The sequence below is a fragment of the Manis pentadactyla genome, chromosome 4 (assembly GCF_030020395.1).
Source record: "Manis pentadactyla isolate mManPen7 chromosome 4, mManPen7.hap1, whole genome shotgun sequence".
NCBI lineage: Eukaryota > Metazoa > Chordata > Mammalia > Pholidota > Manidae > Manis > Manis pentadactyla.
The window spans coordinates 128,566,504-128,586,467 of NC_080022.1; the positions used below are offsets into that span (position 1 = coordinate 128,566,504).

Here is a 19,964-nt window from a genome sequence, read left to right on the forward strand (position 1 = left end):
CAGGGAGGGAGGGAAGCACAGGGAGGCTGAGGTCAAGCTATGAGCTTGAAACACCCTCTGGAAGAGGAGGGTGAAGGACTGTTGGTTGAAAGGAGGCATGTGGTCCATGGAGGATGTGCTTTCCCACACTTGTGGCAGGTGGCTGACAGCTGGCAAGCTGCAGAGATGCCTGGCTGGGACATAGAGCCCAGGGGGTTGCCACTCAGCCTACCTGGGTCAGGTAGAGAAATGGGGCCAGGGAAACAAGACTTACCCTCCTGGGCTTTCCAGTTCCTTCACTGGTTGGCTGGGTGTTTTAAGCAAGTCTGTATAATTTTTGTGGGTCTCTGCTTCTTCATTTTTAACCGAGTTTATTCTTGGGAGGTATATGGCCAAGAATGTTGCCCTGAGCCAACTCACATGTATTCTGAGACTTGACCTTGCTGTGGGTTCAGTGGCTCCATCTTTAGAACCCTAAAGCCTTTCTGAGCACAGCTCTTGGATCTTTGAGCTAACATTTAGTAGGCTTCTGCTCCTTATGACCAAGAGTCCTGGCTGGAACATGCAGGCCCTGAGTCCTCAGGTCTGAAGCTTTGCTGGTTTTAGGTTCCCCAGAGTCTGGGTAACAAATTGCACATACATGTGCTCCCTGCAGGGTCATGCTTCTCTCCCTGATCCTGTTGACCTTTCCCTACAGGTGTGGCCACTGCTTGGTATGAAAGGCATCCTTCACCCAATAATGGCTTGGTGCAATCTTGGGAGTGATCTCTCTGAAAAGTAGTTTCTGCAGATTCTTGTGGAGGATGAGAAAGTTGTGGCCTCTGCCATGTGAGGATGCTGTACCTGACCAAGAGGAAGAGAGGCCAGGGTCTGCTGCATTGCCCTCTGAGACTCTGACAGTGAAGGGCCAAGCAACTAGAAGCAAAGGGCAGAGATAGGCCATTACTATTCAGATGAGCAGCTGCAAGGATCTGAAATGGCTTTGCCCTGGAAAAGAACTTGGATATTTTACAAGTGAGGCATCCCAAGCACTGGCAGATGGTGTCTTAGAGATATTGTGATATGGCTTCTTCAAGAAGCAAATCTATCTTGCATGATTTGGGGGACTTCTTTTTATCCCAAGAACAATAGGTATACCACCAGGGCCTGCAAAATAGCTTCAGCTTTGTCTTCTGTGTCATTTTCTTTCCTAGGTGTGCCGAAATCATTATATGATATTATCTCCAAGATGCTGAGCCCTCTCCAGCCGGAAGGAACCAACTCAGAAATGCATTCTGCTTACTGGGAAATAAGGTCATTAGCAAACAGAACTCTGTTTTGCTGAAGTCCTTCCTTATGGGACCCATCTCACTCTGTTTACCTTTTAATGTTCATGCGTCCATAGGAACTGAGCCCTTGCCTAAGAGTTTGGCATTAACTACTGTTTTACTGAATGGAAGAAACTAGATCATTATTCAGCCATCTTGGCTGGCACAGACTGACCTACCTGGAAAATGTTGGCAAAGTCTCTGAGATTGAAGATGTAGTGGAATTTGATGGCTGTGGGGAGGAACGTGGTGGCAATCTTCTGGTGGAAGTTAAGGGCGAGGTCGATCAGCGGGGGAATGGACCTCTGCAGGGATGCTGGGAAGTTTCCAAGCTTTAGGTGCTGACTCAGGATGGTGCTGTAGATGGAGGACAGGGCGTCTGCTCCCGGGAAGGAGAGGACAAACACACTGAAATGGCGCTGCACCGGGAAGAGAGGTATATGGAAGGACCCGGAGTCAGACATCTACCACAGAATAAAAATCACCATCTCCGGATTTGGATAACACTATGAAGATTTCCTATAAGGCTTTGAATTCTACATACTGGTCACATTTCTCACCCTAAACCCAAACTTAGGTTGAGCTAAAATGACTGGGGGAATAATGGGCTTTGGACCTTTGGTCAAAGACATCAGTATGGGGTAGTAAGAAGAGAACCTGAACTCAGAGAATGTGAGTCCAAATCTCAATGTTACTGAGTACCCACATGAGCTTGGGAGAGTCATTTCATCCCCCTGAAGTTTTCTTATCCTGAAGAATGAGTCATATCAGATGAACTTGATGACCCCTTTCAGCTTTAAAAGCTTCATAACTCTGGGTCTAGGAGTTTCTTCATCCCGCTAGAAATACAAGTCAGCATCCTGTGTGATTTACCACGTTAAGAAGCTGGACAGGGAAGGGCCAATTATTACTTAAAATCAAGGGACATCTGCCCTGGTAAGGAAGTGTTTAGGACTCACATACTGGCTACTCCCATACCTGAAGCCGTGGGTTGATGGTGAAGCTGCCTGTAGTGGGGTTCATGCAGGAAACATACTGTACATTCATGATCTCCTTTAGGCACAGCTTGTTCCGGTCATACCTGGAACAGTCAGAAACCACAGGTCAGAGTTGTGTGAGGGCCCAGGCAGGTGAATGCCTTGTGAAGGTGTGGTGGGCTGTGCCCTATTATTCATGCACTTGAGTACATGAATGTCTTGGTCCATTGGTAGAGACTGAAAAGAGACAAGAGCCTGGGACAAAATCCTGAGGGATCTAATATCTATGGAATAGCATAGGAAGAAGAGACCATATGGATGGACTAAGAAAAATGGGAGGCAGAAAGTCAGGGGTGTGTGGCACCTCAGAAAGCAAAGGAAGTCAGTATTTCCAAAAGGAGAGAGCCATCAGCCATGTCAAGTGCTGTCGAGAGAATAAAAAAGATAATGACCCACATCTGAGGTCTGTCAGACTTCACATAAAGACATAGTGAGCAGTTGAGCAAAACAGCTCAGTAAAGTTGAGGAAAACAGAAAGTAAATAATAGTGGGCCGGGGAGTGAGTGGGAGAAGAGAACGTGAAAACCGCAGAGAAATTTGGTTATGTAGGGAGAGAGAGAACAGTAACTAGAAAATCATTTTTCTGAACTCAATAGAGAAATTTATGCAAGTTTAAATACTGGTGAGAAGGAGCTAATCAGGAGAAAACGGGGGCTAGATGATGGAGTGAGGATCTCAGGAGGTTGGAGAGAGTGGGGTGAAGGTGCGGTGGACAGCTAAGCCTCAGGGCAGATGTGTCAGCAGGAGGGACAGAAAGATGCATGGGGGTGCAAGTAAGTTGTGCAAGCAAGAAATGGAGATGGCATGTGTGATCATTCACAGAGGTGGGTGGGAAGTTTGAGGTGAGAGGAGAAGATATGAAACTGACTTTTCTGAGAGTGGAGATGTGAGCATGCATAGGCAGTATGGGAGAATCCCTGGGAAGTTTCTACTTCTCAGTTAGGATTTGTGGCCATGAATCTAAAAGAGGAGGCTTTTTTCCTTACATGAGAGCCATGTATCTTCTCTGGCCAAACCTTTTATGTGGGTTTTAATGCCCTTTCTGAAAGAGCTTTCTAGAAAACAAGCCTGTGAGGAATGCAATTTGCCATGGGGATTCTCAGCTGGCACCAGAGATCAATTGAGGCTGGCAGCCCCAGCAGAATAGACTGGGCTTCAGCTCTGCCTTGGGCCTTTCCCACCCCCTCTGCGTGTGCTCTTACCAGTGGCCATAGTCCAGATGCTGCCTGATGACCGTGTGTGGCTGCACAGTCCCGTAGGCATCCACCTCGGGCATGTTCATGTCATCGATGAAATAGATAAGCTTCTTGTTGCCTGCGGGGCCATAATTTCTGCCAGCCTTCTTTTCTAGAGGCTTCTCCAGGACAGCTGAGGAAGAGAGCCAGTTAGTGAAACAAGAAGTTCAAACCTCAGGTGCTAGTATCCAGCGAATATGGATGTCAAGGTCAAGCAATGGTGCAATGTGCTCAGGCTTCCAAACGATGGTGGCAGCTACTACTAGATTCAGGCACCCCACAGAACCAGAAGGAGAAGCTGGAAATGACCTGGCAGTAGCAGGGAAGTACTGGCCAGGTGTTGAACATCTTATTTGTGCACTGTTAGGTTTTTACAAACATTTATGATCTCATTGAATCCTTATAACATTACTGCAAGATTAGTATTATCATCCTAATATACAGATGAGGGAACAGGGACTTAGAAGAGTGACTTTTCTAAGATAGAGTCAGGAAACAAGTCCAAAGCAGTTAAATTTCAAAGCCTATGCTCCCGCTATCATACTTGTGGTCCCCGGTTTTCTTGGTAGAACCAGAAGAGACCTTCATAGTCCCAATACTGGTACTCTACCCTCCAAAAATCTACAGATAGCCAGATCCTGGGTAGATCTGGCCTCTCTACCTTAGACACGGATGAGCGTGAGGATGTGGCTCCCATCCCAGGGGTAGGTGGGGGCCCTCCTTCCCCTGTGATGTAAGAGGGATTATTGGATATGTCATAAAAGGTGTTCTCAGAGAGTTCACTCCCTGTGGTTCTCCTGTGGGGGAACAGAAACAACAGCCTCAGAGTAATTTCCCAGAATCCTCCAAGTATCATGACGGGCACTGCCCCACTGCCTGCAGGTTCTGAGGCCCATCTATCAGGGCATCTCAGTACCTTCCTGGAGACGAAGTATAGACTCTCTTGAGAAGCTATTTCTTCAATTATCCAGCCAGAGGAAAGAACCAAACAGTACCATTTTCCAGCCTGACAGGACTTGTTTAGAACAAACTTTTAAGTAATAGGGTGGATATATGTGTCTTTTCTTTCCAGTAAAGCAATTAAATATTTATATATTACAAGAATCAACAGTTCCGATTACAGCTGGAAGTGCTAAGAACCATCTGATTTCTTCTCTTAAAAAACAAGTTTGTAAACAAGGAGAAAGTGTCAATAGACATATAAAGGTGACAGATAGAAAGACAAGTTCCTTCAAGTAGCTTGAATATTCTAATTTTTCAGGTCCTGAGTTGAATTAAGTGCTTAAAATATGAATTACATTTAAATTAAATTAGCATCCAATTAAAATACACTATCAACCAATTAATCACCCAGCACCTCCTTCCCCCCTAAAGATATAACAACTCTATATGAGATCTGTCAAAATGAAATATAATTAATGGGCTGCCAAGGGCCTGTTCTGGGCAACAGTCCTTCTAGTAGGAAATTCTCTCCTTAGGAAGACTTGTTTCTCCTCCTCCCAAAGTGGTGATATTCAAGTCAACCCCTGGAATTAAGCAGACCCTGTAATTTGGGTTGATTAAACCTTTTGTGCTTCTAGGATTTTGAGAAGAAAAGCATGTCAGTTAGCAAGAAGTGGCCTTGGAATGCTCTGGATTATCTTAAAAGGATGATGTTAAGTACTCCCAAGAAAGAGAGCACCCCCGACCCTGGGAAAGGCATACACATTTTGATCCCTTCTTGGCCAAGCTTTGCTCCAAGTCGCATTGAGGATGGAATGGTAGCAAGTCCTTCCATTTGTAGGCAGAATTGCAAGAGCAGAAGTTTAAGTTTCAGCAAACATGCTGATGTTGAAGGCACTAAACACAGGGACATAAAAGTATGTGACCTTCCCACCACAATCTGGGCTCTGCATTGTCATGAACACACTCTGGGAGTCAAGTCCATAGCCGGGTGCAGAGCTCATCTGTACCATCTCACTGAATTTCTGCAGCATGGCATTTGGCCATGACTGCGTGGAGCAGCACCAGCTGCCCTCTCTTCATATCTTCTCGCCATTCCTTCTGCACCATTTCATCACCATCCTACATTTGAAGAGTGACTTCATTTTCAAAGTGGGTTCTCATTTGTTACCTCACTTCACCATCTCCGCTGCTACCCTCCTTGTCCATTGTCACTCACCTGGTAAAGGAGACATCCTCCCTAACAGCTGTCCTGCTTCCCCCCCAGTAATCACTTCACCGTATTCTCAAAGCACACTCAGGGGAGTCCTTGTAAGATGGAAATCAGATTGTGCCAGAGTCAGCTCTCCAGTGGCATCACCCTCACTTAGCACAAAGCCAATCTGGTTACATCTGCAGACCTTGCATCCATTTTCCCCTTCTACTTCCCCCTCTGCACCCCTCCTGCTCCAGCGATCCTGCTTCTAACACACTCACTGCCTCAGGGCCTTGGCTCTGGCTGTGTGCTCTGCCTGGAATCTTCTTCACCCAAGTGCCAGCACAGTTTGCTTGCTCATTTCCATCAGGCATTTATTTATTCAAATGTCATTTTCACAAAAACTCTTCCCTGATACTCTAACTCTATGCTTCCCCCTACCTCCTATTCCCTGTCCCTGCTCCATTTTTCTCCACAACACTTATCACCACTTAATATTCTGGATATTTTAGTTATTTGTCTTTTGTGTCATGTCAACCCTCCACACTATAAATGTCCTAAGGACAGGAATCTTTCTCTGTTTTTCTTATTGTCATAACTCCAGCACCTAGAACATTATCTAGCATATAGTAGGCTCCTCAAAAAACATGTATTAAGTGAATGAATGAATGAATTTTATTAGCATAACAAATTTCATGAATAGGCAAAGAAAGGTATATTATCTGTATTTTGTAATTAAGAAAATAGAAGTGAAGGCAGGTTAAATACCTTGCTGGAATTAGAACTCCTATCTACAGATACTGATTCCAACACTTCTTTCGTATCACTCAGGGAGAGAGCCCATGAGTCCTCACATCCTGATCCCTCTCTAGGGTGTACCAACCATTCCAGTCCTCCTGATTTCTCCAGTCTCTGAACTCGAGAGCAGTGCATTCATTCATTCATACATGCAAATGTTGACTGGCTCTATATGGAGTACAGGACATGCATTTTATCAATGATCCCTCAGATAAAGCCTACTGTGTATTACCAACACCTTTAAAACATTCTTTTAACAAATGAGAAAACTGAAACTTAGAGAAATTAAAGGATTTTATCCAAGGTCATACAGCTACTGAGTGGCAAAACCAGGATTTAAACCCAGGTTACCTCCTGTTACCACTACTGCAAACTACTTCTTAAACATTATTTTTTCATGGCTTCTGCCCTTGAGAAATCCCCAGTTTAGTTAATTCAGTGCCTGATCATATTTTGACAGGAGTACATTAGCAATTAATCATGTCTTACTTTGTACCAACATGGTTTGTATACCTGTGTTTTAACTATTTTCCTTCCATATAGTCTAATCTTTCGCTTGTTAAGACATTTCCGGTGTATTGGGAATTTGAAAAGTAAGGGCGTTGCATTTATTCTTTCAAAAAAATAACATGTTTTGCATGATTAAAAAATAATACATATTCTTTATTTAAAGATTAAAAAGCATAGAAATCATAATGATGAACATAAAAATTGCAAATAATTTTATCACCTAGTAGTAAGCATTACTTCCAATATTTTGGTATATTTCATTCTACTTTATTTGCTCTGTTAGATTTTTCCTTTACAAAATCAGAATTATACTGCATTTTCTGCTTTTAAAAGATTTCTTCATTACACATATTGTAAACTTCTTTATATGATAATATATATCCTCCTAAAACATGATTTTAATTGCCGCATTGCATTCCATAATTTGGAGATACCAAAATTTATGGAATGCTTTCTCTATTGTCTGAAATGTGTTGTTTTCAATTTCCTTATACTTTGAAATTCACTTCCCCCATTCCAAGCAGAGTTCTTGCCCACTAGCTGATAAATATTTGATGATTTAATTTTGTGTCATCTCCTTTTTGGAAGACATTAAGGTAAGAAGAAGAGAGCTGTCTATATGTGATAATGGAAGCTCATTGCTCCTTCAAGGTTGAGAGTCTGGTCAGATCTTTCACGGTGCCATCCAAGCTTAAACTTTTAATGATCAAGTTACAGAGATATGTTTACACTCAGACACCTGAGCTCCTATCTAATTAGTGTAATTAAGCACTCAAATATTTGTTGAACTAACAATTTAAATTGCAGTTGGATGGTGAGAGAATTCAGAATTGTGGAGGCCATCATCTCTGTCCCACTCTCTTTACACCTTGACCTTTGCTTCTCCTTGTCTCTTTCTAAACTAGCCTGTCTATGGGCCATTGTGAATTTTTTCATTTTAAAAATTACTTTTATTTCAAAAGGAATGAGAAGAGGCTTGAGGTATTTGAGTAGACGTAAAACAGACAAATTAAAATATAGACTAAAAAGGGATACTATAGGGGAAGAAACTTATTTGCACCAATAACCTAGAAGTACATAGTTCTATAACCAATAAAAATGTATCTCACATCTCCCTTTCTGACCTGCCTACTTGAAAGCTCAGGACTCAATCTGTATTTAATTACATGCCAATCCAGATTACTGGCACAAATCTACCTCTACTTTCATATGAAAAAGTTTTCCCAGGCAGTAAGTTCTAAAAGGCATATATCAGGGATACTCACAAAGATAAATCAGGCTACTAGATGGGTATGGTCTTCAACTGAGATTTTACAGAAGATACAAAAGTAATTTAACATTATCTTTTATCACCCTAACTCTTAACAAAACCCAAGGACCGATCATTGGCTGTAATCTGTGGAGGGAATGAAAGCGAGGCAAGTGTGTCTGCGGAGCTCAGAGGAGGAGGAGAATGAGGATGGATCTCTGCCTCTAACCTGAGATGTCAGGTTTACTAATCTGTGCTTTGTGTAGCTGTTGGCGGGTAGTCAGTTGAAGTCTGAGTGTTTCAAAGAAGAACTGAAGGGGCTATTTTATTTCCTATCAAAGGGAAAGATAACCCTGTGCTCTAGGTATCAGACTAACAGAAGAAAGTTGGCATTCTACTATGGAAATTAAGATGCATGACTTACAGGCTTATCAGAGAGGAAGGCCACTAGAGTCCTATGAAATAAGACAGGTTGGTTATTAATGCACTGTATGACTTTACAAGAAGTCACTTTACACTTCTGAACCTCATTTTCTAATCTTGTAAAAATGAGACTATCATCAGATCTGTGATGGTCACCATTTCCAGCTTTCTTGTCTTCAGTCACTTTCCAGCTGATGTGGCTGTGTGACGCTGTTCTGAACGACAAGGCACAGACACAAAGCTATGGGGTTCCTGGAGAACTATCATCTCCTGACATGGGCACTAGGTCTCTCCTTTATCTTTCTATTTGGAATGCAGACGTGATGGCTGGAGTAGCACACGTTCTGCCATCCTGAGGGAGCAGCTAATAATAGATATTACAGCACTGATATCACTGAGCCATTGGTTTAGCATTAGCAACTGCCTACCTCAAGACTTCTTGTTGCATGAAAAAATTCTGTTTATGTCATTCTTGTCAGATTTTCTGCTGCTTGCAGTCAAAAGCATTACTAATACAGTGTCTCACTGGGTGGGGATGATTAAATGAACTGAAGGGGGTAAAACCCTCAGCACAAGGTTTGGCATACTTCAAACATTAAATAAACCATGTGCTATCAACACTGGTGAGCAATGTCAATGCCTTGAAACACAACCAACATTTGTATTTAAAGAGTCCTGAATCTGTGTTTAGAAAGTACTCAATGGAACCCCAGCGCTGGATGTAGTGAAAGAGAGAAGTGAAGGAGTAACTGCCTCCTTTATAAAAGAACATCTGATTTCGAGAAAAATGGCTTTTGGTGGACTAGCAGGATGAATGAGCTGCAAAATATTCCCCTGAAGCCCTCAATGAATGGACCTGCTGCAGGGTTACTGCCCATTTGAAAGTTGGAACATTTCTTCCAAAAACATTACTTTTGCTTTAGCACAGTTTATGTTAAACTCCTTCCAGCAAAAGGGGCTTGCTTGCTTCTTTTGTTTTGGCAGTTGGGGCTTAGACATTATTAAAAAATATTTATAGGTTCTTAAGTTTGAGAAGTATCTTTAATATTAGTATAATAACAGTTTCCATTTACTCAGCACTTACTGTTTGCTGGGAGTCATTCTGAGTGTTTTACATATTTTACCCTGCTATTCCGGAATGAAAAGAATGAACTATTGATATACTCAACAACATGGATAAATCTCAAATCATGCTGTGTGAAAGAAGCCAGACAAAAAAAGGAGTGCATTTCGTATGATTCCATTATATAAAATTCTAGAAAATGCAAGCTAACCCACTGTGACAGAAACAGATCAGTGTTGGCCTAGGCACAGGGGAGGGTGGAAGGACTGGGACGGAGGGAGGGATTAGCAAGAGACATGAGGAACTTCCAGAGGTGATGGTTATGTTCATTATTTTTATTGTGGTGATTGCTTCATGGCTGTGTAAATATTTCAAAACTTATCAAGGTATATCCTCTAATATGTACCATGTAATGTGTGTCGATTATAACTCAATAATGCTTTTTCTAAAGGGAAAACATTTAAAAAGTTATGCTGCCTTTTAGTAGGAAATGAATAAATGAGCTGTGATTTCTTTACACAATGGAATTCTATGCAGCAATGAGAGTAATGAAGTAGATCTGCATGCATGAAAACAGACAGTGATTTAAGAAGTTTCTAAAAAAGTTACAGTAAGATACATATTTAAAATTTAAATACACACAACAGTACTGTGTATCTGTATGGGTACCTATATGTACCCACAGTGTAAGTTTGGAATGATACACATCAACTTTGGTTACCAAGGAGCAAGAAGGAGGAATGGATGGGGGTGGGTGTTGGCTGCGATGCTAAGATCCATAGCAGAATGACAAAATTTTAACATCTGTGAAGTCTGGGTGGTGGGTGCATGGACATCTGTTGTATTATTTTCTGTACTTTTCTGCATGCTTGAAATATTTCATAATTTTTTAAAAGTTTAAGTAATTCCCCTTCCTACTCTTAGCATCCAGTTCTCCACGCCACGGGCAACCGCTGTTGTCAGTTGATTGTATGGCCTTCTGGAGATATACTAAGTATATAGAAGCATAGATGCGTGAGTGTATATAGATGTAAATTTTTATGTATCTCTTTTTAAACAAGACACAATCTGGTGCTTACTATATACACTCTCCTGTATCTTGTTTCTCTCTCCAGAAAGCTTTGGAAATAGTTCCAACTCAATTCATACAGAATTTCTTCATTCTTTGTAGTAATGCTTAGGATTCAATCCTATAGAAAATTAGGCCATTTCCCATCTTTTGCCATTACATATACATTATAAACACACATCTTGCACATCTGTCTGGGTGTACTATCTGTCATTTAAAGCAGACTGTAGCACACCAAAGCTAATCTTTTCTTTATTACATAGGGTCTTAAGTACAAACAGCAATGAAAATGTTGGGCTGTAAGAAGCATGATGGGCTCACGATGTGGGTGGAATAGTTAGCCTCTCATCTAATGCCAGAGAAGCTACCCTCTGAGTTTCTGTATCTCCTTTTGTAAAAATTCTATTTCCTCTTGGATACCAAGTATCCAGCTCCCACTTTTATGTTAGTACCACCCTTTCTCCTACCATTTTGTTGCTTCTAAAATGTTTTAGGCTAACAAGTCAGATAAACAAAGTTGTTTGGACTGTGACTAAAGTAAGAGGCAGGAGATCCCAAGTAAAGGAATTCCGTGCTTTTCAGAGGTAAGGGCATGAGCTTTGCTACATGGACTTTGTGACATGGATGCTGGCTACCCTGGTGCTTTGAGTTACCCACCAATTCTAGTTAGTTCTGGAGAGGTGATGGTAGCGGACAGCTGCTTCATCCATCATCTAGTGTGAGAGGAGCGCTGGGACCGAGAGGCCACCAGGGAATTAACAAGAGACCGAGAGCACTGTGTTTTGGTGTAAGTCTAGCTGTGGTAGGGAGCCAGTGTCCATCCTGGCTCTATTTGACAGCATTCTGTGACTGTTTTGAATAATTCTTTGCGTTCCAACAGGAAGGAAGGAGAAAATCCTCCAGCTGAGGGACCCAGAGTAAGAACAAGAGGTCTGAGCAGTGAGCTTTTTTCCTTGGCTATGAAGTTTTACTCTCTATTTGATGTATTCTTTGAATTATAAAATCAGTGTAGGATTCTAGGAAAAAGACCCTCTAGAATTCTCAAATAGCACCACAAATAATAATAATAATGTCAAATATTTATTTCACTTTTCAAAACATTTTCTTACCAGAGAGGTAGCCTGGTGGTTAAGAGCACAAACTCTGAAGTCAGACTGTCTAGGTTCAAACCCTGGCTCCTCCACTTATGTGTGGCCTCAGGTAGTTTACTTAACTTCTCTGTGCCTTGATTTTCTCATTTATAACATGGGGATAATATAAGTACTTAACCTCACAGGTTTGTGCAAGATTAAGCGATTAAAAATTGTGTAAAAGTCTAACCTCAGAAAAAAGAAAAAAAGTCTAACTTCAGGTTAGCACTGGGCACATACCTGATGGATGTTTGATAAATGCCAATAATAATAATAATAATTATCATTATTATTATCATTATTATTTAGTGTAGTTGTATTAAGTAAACAGTAAATTCAGAATCGGAGTAAATAGGCAGAGCTGATAATCTGATCAGACCTTGGAATCAAGGCTTGCAGGTAGATGTAGACGTGTATGTTTCCATGAACAAGAAAGGGAAACTGTGTTAGGCAGACCTGGCGAGCTCCAGCCAGGTGTGTAGAGCCTGCTCACGGTCACGGGTGGGCACTAACGCGACGGTGTGGAGCCATGAGGGACGGTTATGACATTGTGCGGCATGGTGGGGGCTGAGGCCTTGTGGAGCAAAGAGGAAGCTAGCTGTTTACCAGAGCTGTCTCTTCAGAGCTGATTGCTAACACGGAGGGAATTTTGAGAGCTGGTTGGTAAACACAGCCATTGTTTGAAAAAAAAATTAGACAATCATACAATTAAGTAAATTGTATCCGAAACAAAGGTAATAACTATACAAAACTTATGACATCCAAATTAGTTTACCACATTTCACCATCATCTATGCTCTTCAGGTTATTTTCATCTTTCATTATCACATCTGTAAAGTGTGGAGATATGATAACTGGGGCGCCACTGTGCATCTCTGACTCCATGTTCACTGACCACGTTCATTGCATCAGTAACTTGCAACCGGTCATGGTGGGAGGATCTGTACTACGGAAGCTGGCAGACATACAGAGCAGGGCTTGGTCTGTTTTGTTACTGTGTAGACTTAAGAGATGCTGGAGACAAATGCTAATGCAGATTACTCTTAGAAGTGTGTCATACCTGTACCTGTTTACATGGTGAAGAGCCTCACATTCTTCCTTCAGAAGATGCCCACGTTGTGGACAAACCAGCCAAGTTCTGACCTGAGTCTTCACCCCCTTTGTCTTACTTGTTACCACCCATGGGGTAGCTAGAATCAATTGGTGGACCGAGACTGACCTGTGAAACATTTCCCAGCCCAGCAGGTTGAAGCCTGGAGGCCAGTGTGACAGAGAGGCGGGAGTCTGCTAACTGCTCTGGGATGCAGAAAGCAGAGTCAGTGCTGGGCCTCCCAGCCCCAGACCCCGATGCCCGGAGAGCTGGCAGGCAGTGCAGAAAGGAGGTGGAACTGACCTGCTCTCTCACTCCTGTGGGACCCTGGGGGGACCCGAGCACTGGCGACCCCATACTGGTTGGCTTGGGTTCATGTGAACAGGTGCCAAGGAAGGACTGGGGGAGTGAAGTGGTCCAGGCTCAGCAAGCTCACTTTGTGAGTCAGCCGACCTAAGGCCCAGGTGATGTAGCGAGGGAGGAAATGGAAGGTTCACGTCTCCTATCAGCTGTGGCTTCTGACTTGCCCATCCCAAGAAGGTGTGTGCTGATTCCCCACCTCTGGGGGATTTTGCCCTGGAGGTGTGGCTGTGCACTGGGATCTCATTGGGAAAGCTGGGCAGGGTGGGGTGAGGGACCCTCCTGGGAGTGAGGGTCAGGGAGGAAGTGACTCTGGCAGGGAAATCCCTGCAATGAGCCCCTGACCCTGAGGCTGCAGCCAGGCGTGGAAAGCCAGTGAGAAGCGTGCTCCATGTGGTCAAAGACTGGATGCACCTGCCAGCCTTGCTGCCTGATGGTGACCTTGGGCAATCTCTTACTATTACCTGAGCCTCAGTTTCCTATCTATAAGATAGGAAGGGTGAACACAATGATCTCTAGAGATGCTTCCACTGACAGAAGCCTACCAGCCTGCCGAAATCTCTCAATGGCTTCCTGCTTTCCTTGTCCTCCAGGTGCTGAACTGCTTGTTGTGTGTTGAACTTGGGGCCTGGAGGAGCTTGCACAGGCAAAGGAGGAATGTAGGGAAAGGACAGGAAAGGGCATGGGGCTAAGGGGTGCTGTGGGAGAGAGGAGGGGGGCGGCCCAAAGGCAGCAGAGAGGGAGGAGCGGTGCGGCCTCAGGAGCCAAGCCCACCCAGCAAGTGCCTGGCACTCTGCACCAGCGCAGAGTCAAGGACGGGGTCACTGGCTCCCCAGCGTGCCCCTCACCTTGCAGCATTGCTGATGTGGTGTAGTAGTTGAAGGGCACGTTTTTCACCTGGTACTGCTCGCCATCGAGGCTGGCCAGCTTGGCTCCCACCAGCACTGACTTGCCGGTGCCCGCGGTCCCCAGCAGCATGACTGGCCGCCGCCGCTCCATAAGCCGCTCCAGGAAGTAGCACACTCGGATGGTCTCGCTCGTGTGCACCAAACAAGCCTGGAACGGGAACACGATGAGCGTGCCAGGGGCTTGTGGGAGAGAGAGATTCACTGCAAAACGTTCTGGACCATTTCAGAAGAGGGATGCTGCTGGCAGGGCGGAGCAGGCTCACTACTGCGGGCAGGAGTGTCTCCCCTCATAGCTATGGTAAGGCCATCCTATAACTCCCCCTCAGTGTAGCGAGTATCCCCTCCCGTCCTCTTCCAGCTCTGTCTGCCTCCCTGTGGCTTCTCTCATATATTTTAGTTTTTTTTTTTTTAACCTTCTGCCCACAGGATGCTGGGGGGCTCTGGGAATCAAGAGCCTTTTGGGGGAATCTTATACTGCATTGTGCCTATAATTTCCCTAGAAAAGCTGTGTAGCTGGGAATGACTAGTTCCTAGCAAGGCCAGAACACTTGGATTCCCATAAGGGGCAGCAGCCTCTGCAGGTCCTGGGATGACCACACGTGTCTGTTCACTTGGTCACACTCACCTGCAAAGGCATCTCGGGATCAAATTCAAACTGGGGGATGAGCTTGGACCAAGGCTCAAATTTCTTGGTTTCTGAGTCTATGTAGTAGTCAAAGATGGTTCCCTGGGAAGGAAACTTGACTGTCTTGAACTCTGTCAGCCACCATTTGCTGAATTCTGCCCGGTAGTCCACAAGCTGCCAAAACAAAGCAGGTTAGGGTGCATGGTTTCCCAGAGCTGGTAAGCTGGACGAGCCGCCCTGGCATCAGGCAGAGGTCAGGGAGGGGACACAAAGTGGCCCGGTTTGTGCAGGCCTGCCCAGTGGACCTACTCCTCCAGGAAGGACACTGCTCCCCCCAGGACCAGCCTGACAAAGCCCAGCTGGCAGCCCTCAGCCATGAACATGCTCAGCTGCTGGACCTCGCAGCTGAGTCACCCCAGTGCTTCGTGGGGTGCACGGGAGGAAACCGGTGGTAACATGGAGGACAGTGGGAGCCTGCGTCCACAAGGTGGGCAAGTGTGGTCAGGATCTCCCAACGAGATAGAGCTCTGTCTTCCTAGACCCCTGAGACTGAGCAATGCCCAGGATGGCAGTCAGCGGCAAGAATAAAACGGTGACCACTGATGCTGGGGGCACAGGGTGGTGGGGTGGGAGGAGCCCCACTTCTTTCTGTGCCTCCATTTCCCCATCCATAAAATGAGGATCCAAGAAAAGACTTCTAAGGTGTCCTCAAGAACTAAAATTCTAAGTCTAGGAGCAGCAAAGACAAACACAAATGGGTCTTCATGACAAAAGGAATGGGTGGAGACATATAATTCACGTGCATACAGATCAGATCCTGTGCCTCTCAGGATAGCACTGTGCACTCAGTGTGCTCAAACTGTCTGACGTGGCCAAGCCCAAATATACACCCATATGCATGTGCACATACACGTGCACACCCCCACCTCCCACCAGCCACAAAACTAGTGCTACTAGCAACCCTCTAGGGGAGGACCTCAAACACCCTCTTTGAACACACAGACCTAGGAAAAATCTAAAAAAAGAAAAGAGACTGAGATTGGGCATTTTAGGAAATGTTCCTGGAGGGCAGGCCAGAGAGGAAGTGCAAAGGCAGGATACACCAGGAAGCTGGCTGTGTGGGAATGAAGCTGGACCTGGAAGAATGGTACTCGGCATTTTGCTACCCATTAGGTAAATAGGATTGAATTATTTTGCTTTAAAATGAGAATGGAAATAGGCTCTACTGTGAGGACAGATTTGTTTGCTGTTCTTATTCTGATTAAGGGTACACTGTGTCTCTCAGTATTGTTCTCTGCAATTGGAAGCCTCAGAAAAAATCCCTATTTTTAACTCATTGATAAAATTCTTGAGGACCTTTAAAAGCCAGATTTTAGGTTTAGATGGGAAATCTGAGATGAAGGCAACCTCTAGAAAGAAGAAGATTCGATGGATCTTCTCTCCTCGTCTCCAGTCTCACCTGAGTTACTCAGTCAGCTTCTCAACCAAACTATTAGCTGGGCTGTACCAACATCGTCTCACCACCTGTAAGCTGGAGCATGACCTTGCCTTCTACTATAACTGGTCACTGTAATATAATCAAGGTCACCTCTGCTGAGTCATTCGATGGCCCTTTCTCAGTTCAGCTCTTTGTGGGGGGCAGGGGGGGTGTCTCTGCAGCAGTGACCTTAAGTGCAGAGACCCCTTCTCCTTTAGACTCAGACAATCCTCAGGCTCCCTTCCTGCCCTTTGACCTCAGGGACCCTGAGGCTGTCTCCACAGACCGTAGCAGAGTTTGGAATGCAACATCACCTCATTTGATCCTCACAATGCCTCCAAGTTATCCTGGTGAAAATTATTCCTCTTTTATGTATCAAAAGACAAAAGCTCAAAGGTTACACATCTAGAAGCATCTGGAAGAATTGGGATTTGAACCCAGGCTTCACTCTCCCAGTATGGTGCTCTCTGAGAGACTATATCCTGTGATCCTTGCAAAGCATTTAGGGAAAAACCTCCCCCTGCCCCGGCCTTTTTTGGACCTTCTACCCAGGTATGGGCTGCATTTTGTATTTCTGCTTTGCTTTAATGACAGCCTGTTAAATGTAAGCACCATTGGTGTTCCTGTTGTGAGTCTTTTGGCCAACTTCCTACTTTTCAATTTACAGCACTATTTTTGGTGTCTGGCTTGAAGGCAGCTTGTGCAGGGGGTCTTGGACCACCCCTGCTGCTAAAAGCTTTTGCCCTTGTCTTCTCTGCATGTGCCAGCATGGCTGCCTAAAGCTCCAGGCACTCCAGAGCCCAGGACAATGGGAGGGATGCTTTCTCCCGAGCTTATAGAAAAGAGTTGAGTGGATTTACAGTTTTCCATACAGAGATAGAAAATTGACCGAGTACTTCATCCTGATACCCTACTGCTTGGGAGTGGGGATGCCCAGCAGTGCTTGCTGTCTGGCATTTCAGCAGCTGAAAGGTCAGGGAGTGGGTTTGATGGGAAGCACTAACCTATGCATCTGGGTCTCTGCCTTTCGCAAACTCTCATCCATTCTACTGGACTTGTTGCCTCCTTGCCTCAAAGGGGAAATATAACTGTCAGTGAGGCAGTCCATGGAGAAGCTCCCGGGGCTACAGAACAGACAGCATGAAACTCTCAGATGTCAAGCTCTCTGTCCAGCCTCCTCCTGCCTGTGAAGATTCCCCCTTCCCACCAGCACCAGCTCTGGGGAAGGAAATGGAGAAAGGCCTGGTCCCAGGAGCTCTTGAGAGCTTCCTACTGAATTTGGAGCACAAAAGGACATGTTAGCAGGTGGTGGGAGGGGGGCTGGATGTTTACAGCCAGGGTCTGTGAAAAGAAATTAATTGATAATTCTAAATTAATTGTGAATTCTCCCAGCTCACCTCTACTCTGGATTCTTAGAACAAGGCTTTGTCCCAGGAGGCTGACACATTTTTCCTCGCTCTCCAAAAAGCCCACAATCAAGTCAGACCAAAAGGAGTAAATCCTAACTCTTCGACCACGGCAGCTTGGATTGCTCCCCTGTCATGCAAGAGGTACCAGATATTTGCTGTGAACCTGGATATTATGGCAGGAGAATATGAATAACAAACACACGCATGTGCCAGCATGACTAAGTGTTTTGCACATATTCATGCCAGACAAGTAAAATAGTGTCTCTTGACTTAATCCTCACAGCCATCCTGGGAACTGGGTACCATCACCACCCTCATCTCCTTTGTACACATAGGGGAGTAAGGTAGAGAGAGGTTAAGTAATTTTGCCCAATGCGTCATAATGAGGGGCCGAGTTACAATTCAAATCTAGAGTCCATGTTCTTAAACCTGTATGTGACATCGCCTGGTAGCTAGAGTCAGTTGTCAAAGACTGGTTTGCATAACCTTGAATGTGATATCTCTAGACAAAGTGCTTTTTATTTGGATGAAATTAAGTAAAGAAAAAGGCTGGGAATACAGGAACAGCTAGGGCATAAGGATGCCAAGATACTCCAGCCTGACATCCCTAACTCCGAACTGCATGAGGCTCCTGCAGCCAACGCTATGAGACACATACTGCTTTGGTTTCCTACCCCCAGCCAGCAACTAACTTTTGGTCTAAACTTCTGTGGACAGCTCTGCATTTTAAGGGTAAGGAGACATGCTGGTTCACTCTGGACTCGTACTTCTGGGGGACTTTTCAAAGGCTAGAGGGATTCCTCCTATTCATTCTACAGCACAGCATTTTCCACCTATAAAACTCACATCACCTTGCACAGTACCCTCCAGCTGTTGAAGCTCAGACATAGCAGCTCTCCAGGAAAGCAGCGATACAGTCACTAACTCAACAAGAAACATCAAAATCTCACCTGCCTCCCCCAGGACACCTTTTCATGGGAATGCATGTCTTCAGCAGAGCAATGCGTGGATAACTAAAGCATCTGGTGGGTTCATGTTCATCCTGACATTTAGTTGTCCCGTCTCCCAAATCTTTGCCGGAAGATCAGGTTTTGCTGCTGTGGACATGGATGTAGGTGCTCTCTGCATCCCAGCCTCTTACCTGATCTTGGACCATCGGTCCACCAAATGCCCAGATGGCAGCAAACACAAAATACAGCTCATAGGTTTCCTTGGGGCAGTCTGCAGGGATGTCCTCCTTGGTCAGGAGACACTCAAGAAGGTGGCAGAGCATCTGCACCGTACTCTGCTCTGGGATAGGAATTATCTTCTTAAATCTGCAAAGAGAGAGCCAGATGTGCTCTAGAACACTGCATTTTCCATCCTAGAAGCATGGTCAGATGGCTGTGCAAGCCACTTGGTTCTGGTGGGCTCATGACCTGCCAGACTCTTAGGGCTTACAGAGGGCCAGACGCTTCTTCAGCCTGCATCCTCATCAGCTATTTTGGGTCATCTCGCTGTGCAGACAAGTAAGGGCCCAGAAGGTTTCTGGGAAGGTTCCTTTTCCTATCACCCTTTCCTCTGATACTCTCACCTCCCTCTTCCTTCCTCTCAACACTGATGACCCCTCTCAATCCTTGGGAAATTTGGGCAGCTGTGAAAATGTAAGTAAATATCTCAGAATTTTCTCTTTTGCCAGAAAGCACCTCGAGTCAATATGGGTGCCGTTCTGAGGTTGCTGCTTCCATTCCTTCTGCTCAGAGGAGTAACTAAAACACAGTGAAAACGTTTCCCTTGGGGCCAGAGTCTTATATTGGGGTGGGAGGAGTGCAGAGTGGACAAATGATTATTTTACATCATTACAAGTAAATCATGATTTACTTGATGGAGTTTGTCTTCCAAGACTATGCCCCTGTGCCTCTGTCTTGGCCTGGTGTTTGTCCTCTTAACCTTGGCTTTGGAGGTCTTGAATGAAAGGCAGGTATCAAGGGATGCACAAAGGTGACCTGTGCCCAAGGGAACAGGAGCATGTGTGCATCCACACGCATGCACACACACACACAGGCACACACATATGTATGCACAAGGGCACTTTCAGCCCACCATGCACACAGAGTGCCCACATACCCACACGCTCAACCTCTCCTGCACACCTGCCCTCGCAGCCGCTTCCCACAGC

The 19,964-nt window shown here is 44.9% G+C and overlaps 1 protein-coding gene across 1 annotated transcript in view; it reads right to left on the bottom strand.

Annotated features, from left to right (window-relative positions):
* LOC118931226 (dynein axonemal heavy chain 9-like) overlaps window positions 1-19,964 on the bottom strand; it is a 349,376-nt gene that overhangs the window by 157,243 nt on the left and 172,169 nt on the right. Inside the window, 6 exon segments of the mRNA XM_057500855.1 lie at window positions 1,466-1,705; window positions 2,265-2,367; window positions 3,526-3,691; window positions 14,236-14,443; window positions 14,921-15,094; window positions 18,948-19,122. Coding sequence (XP_057356838.1) covers window positions 1,466-1,705; window positions 2,265-2,367; window positions 3,526-3,691; window positions 14,236-14,443; window positions 14,921-15,094; window positions 18,948-19,122 — 1,066 coding nt within the window.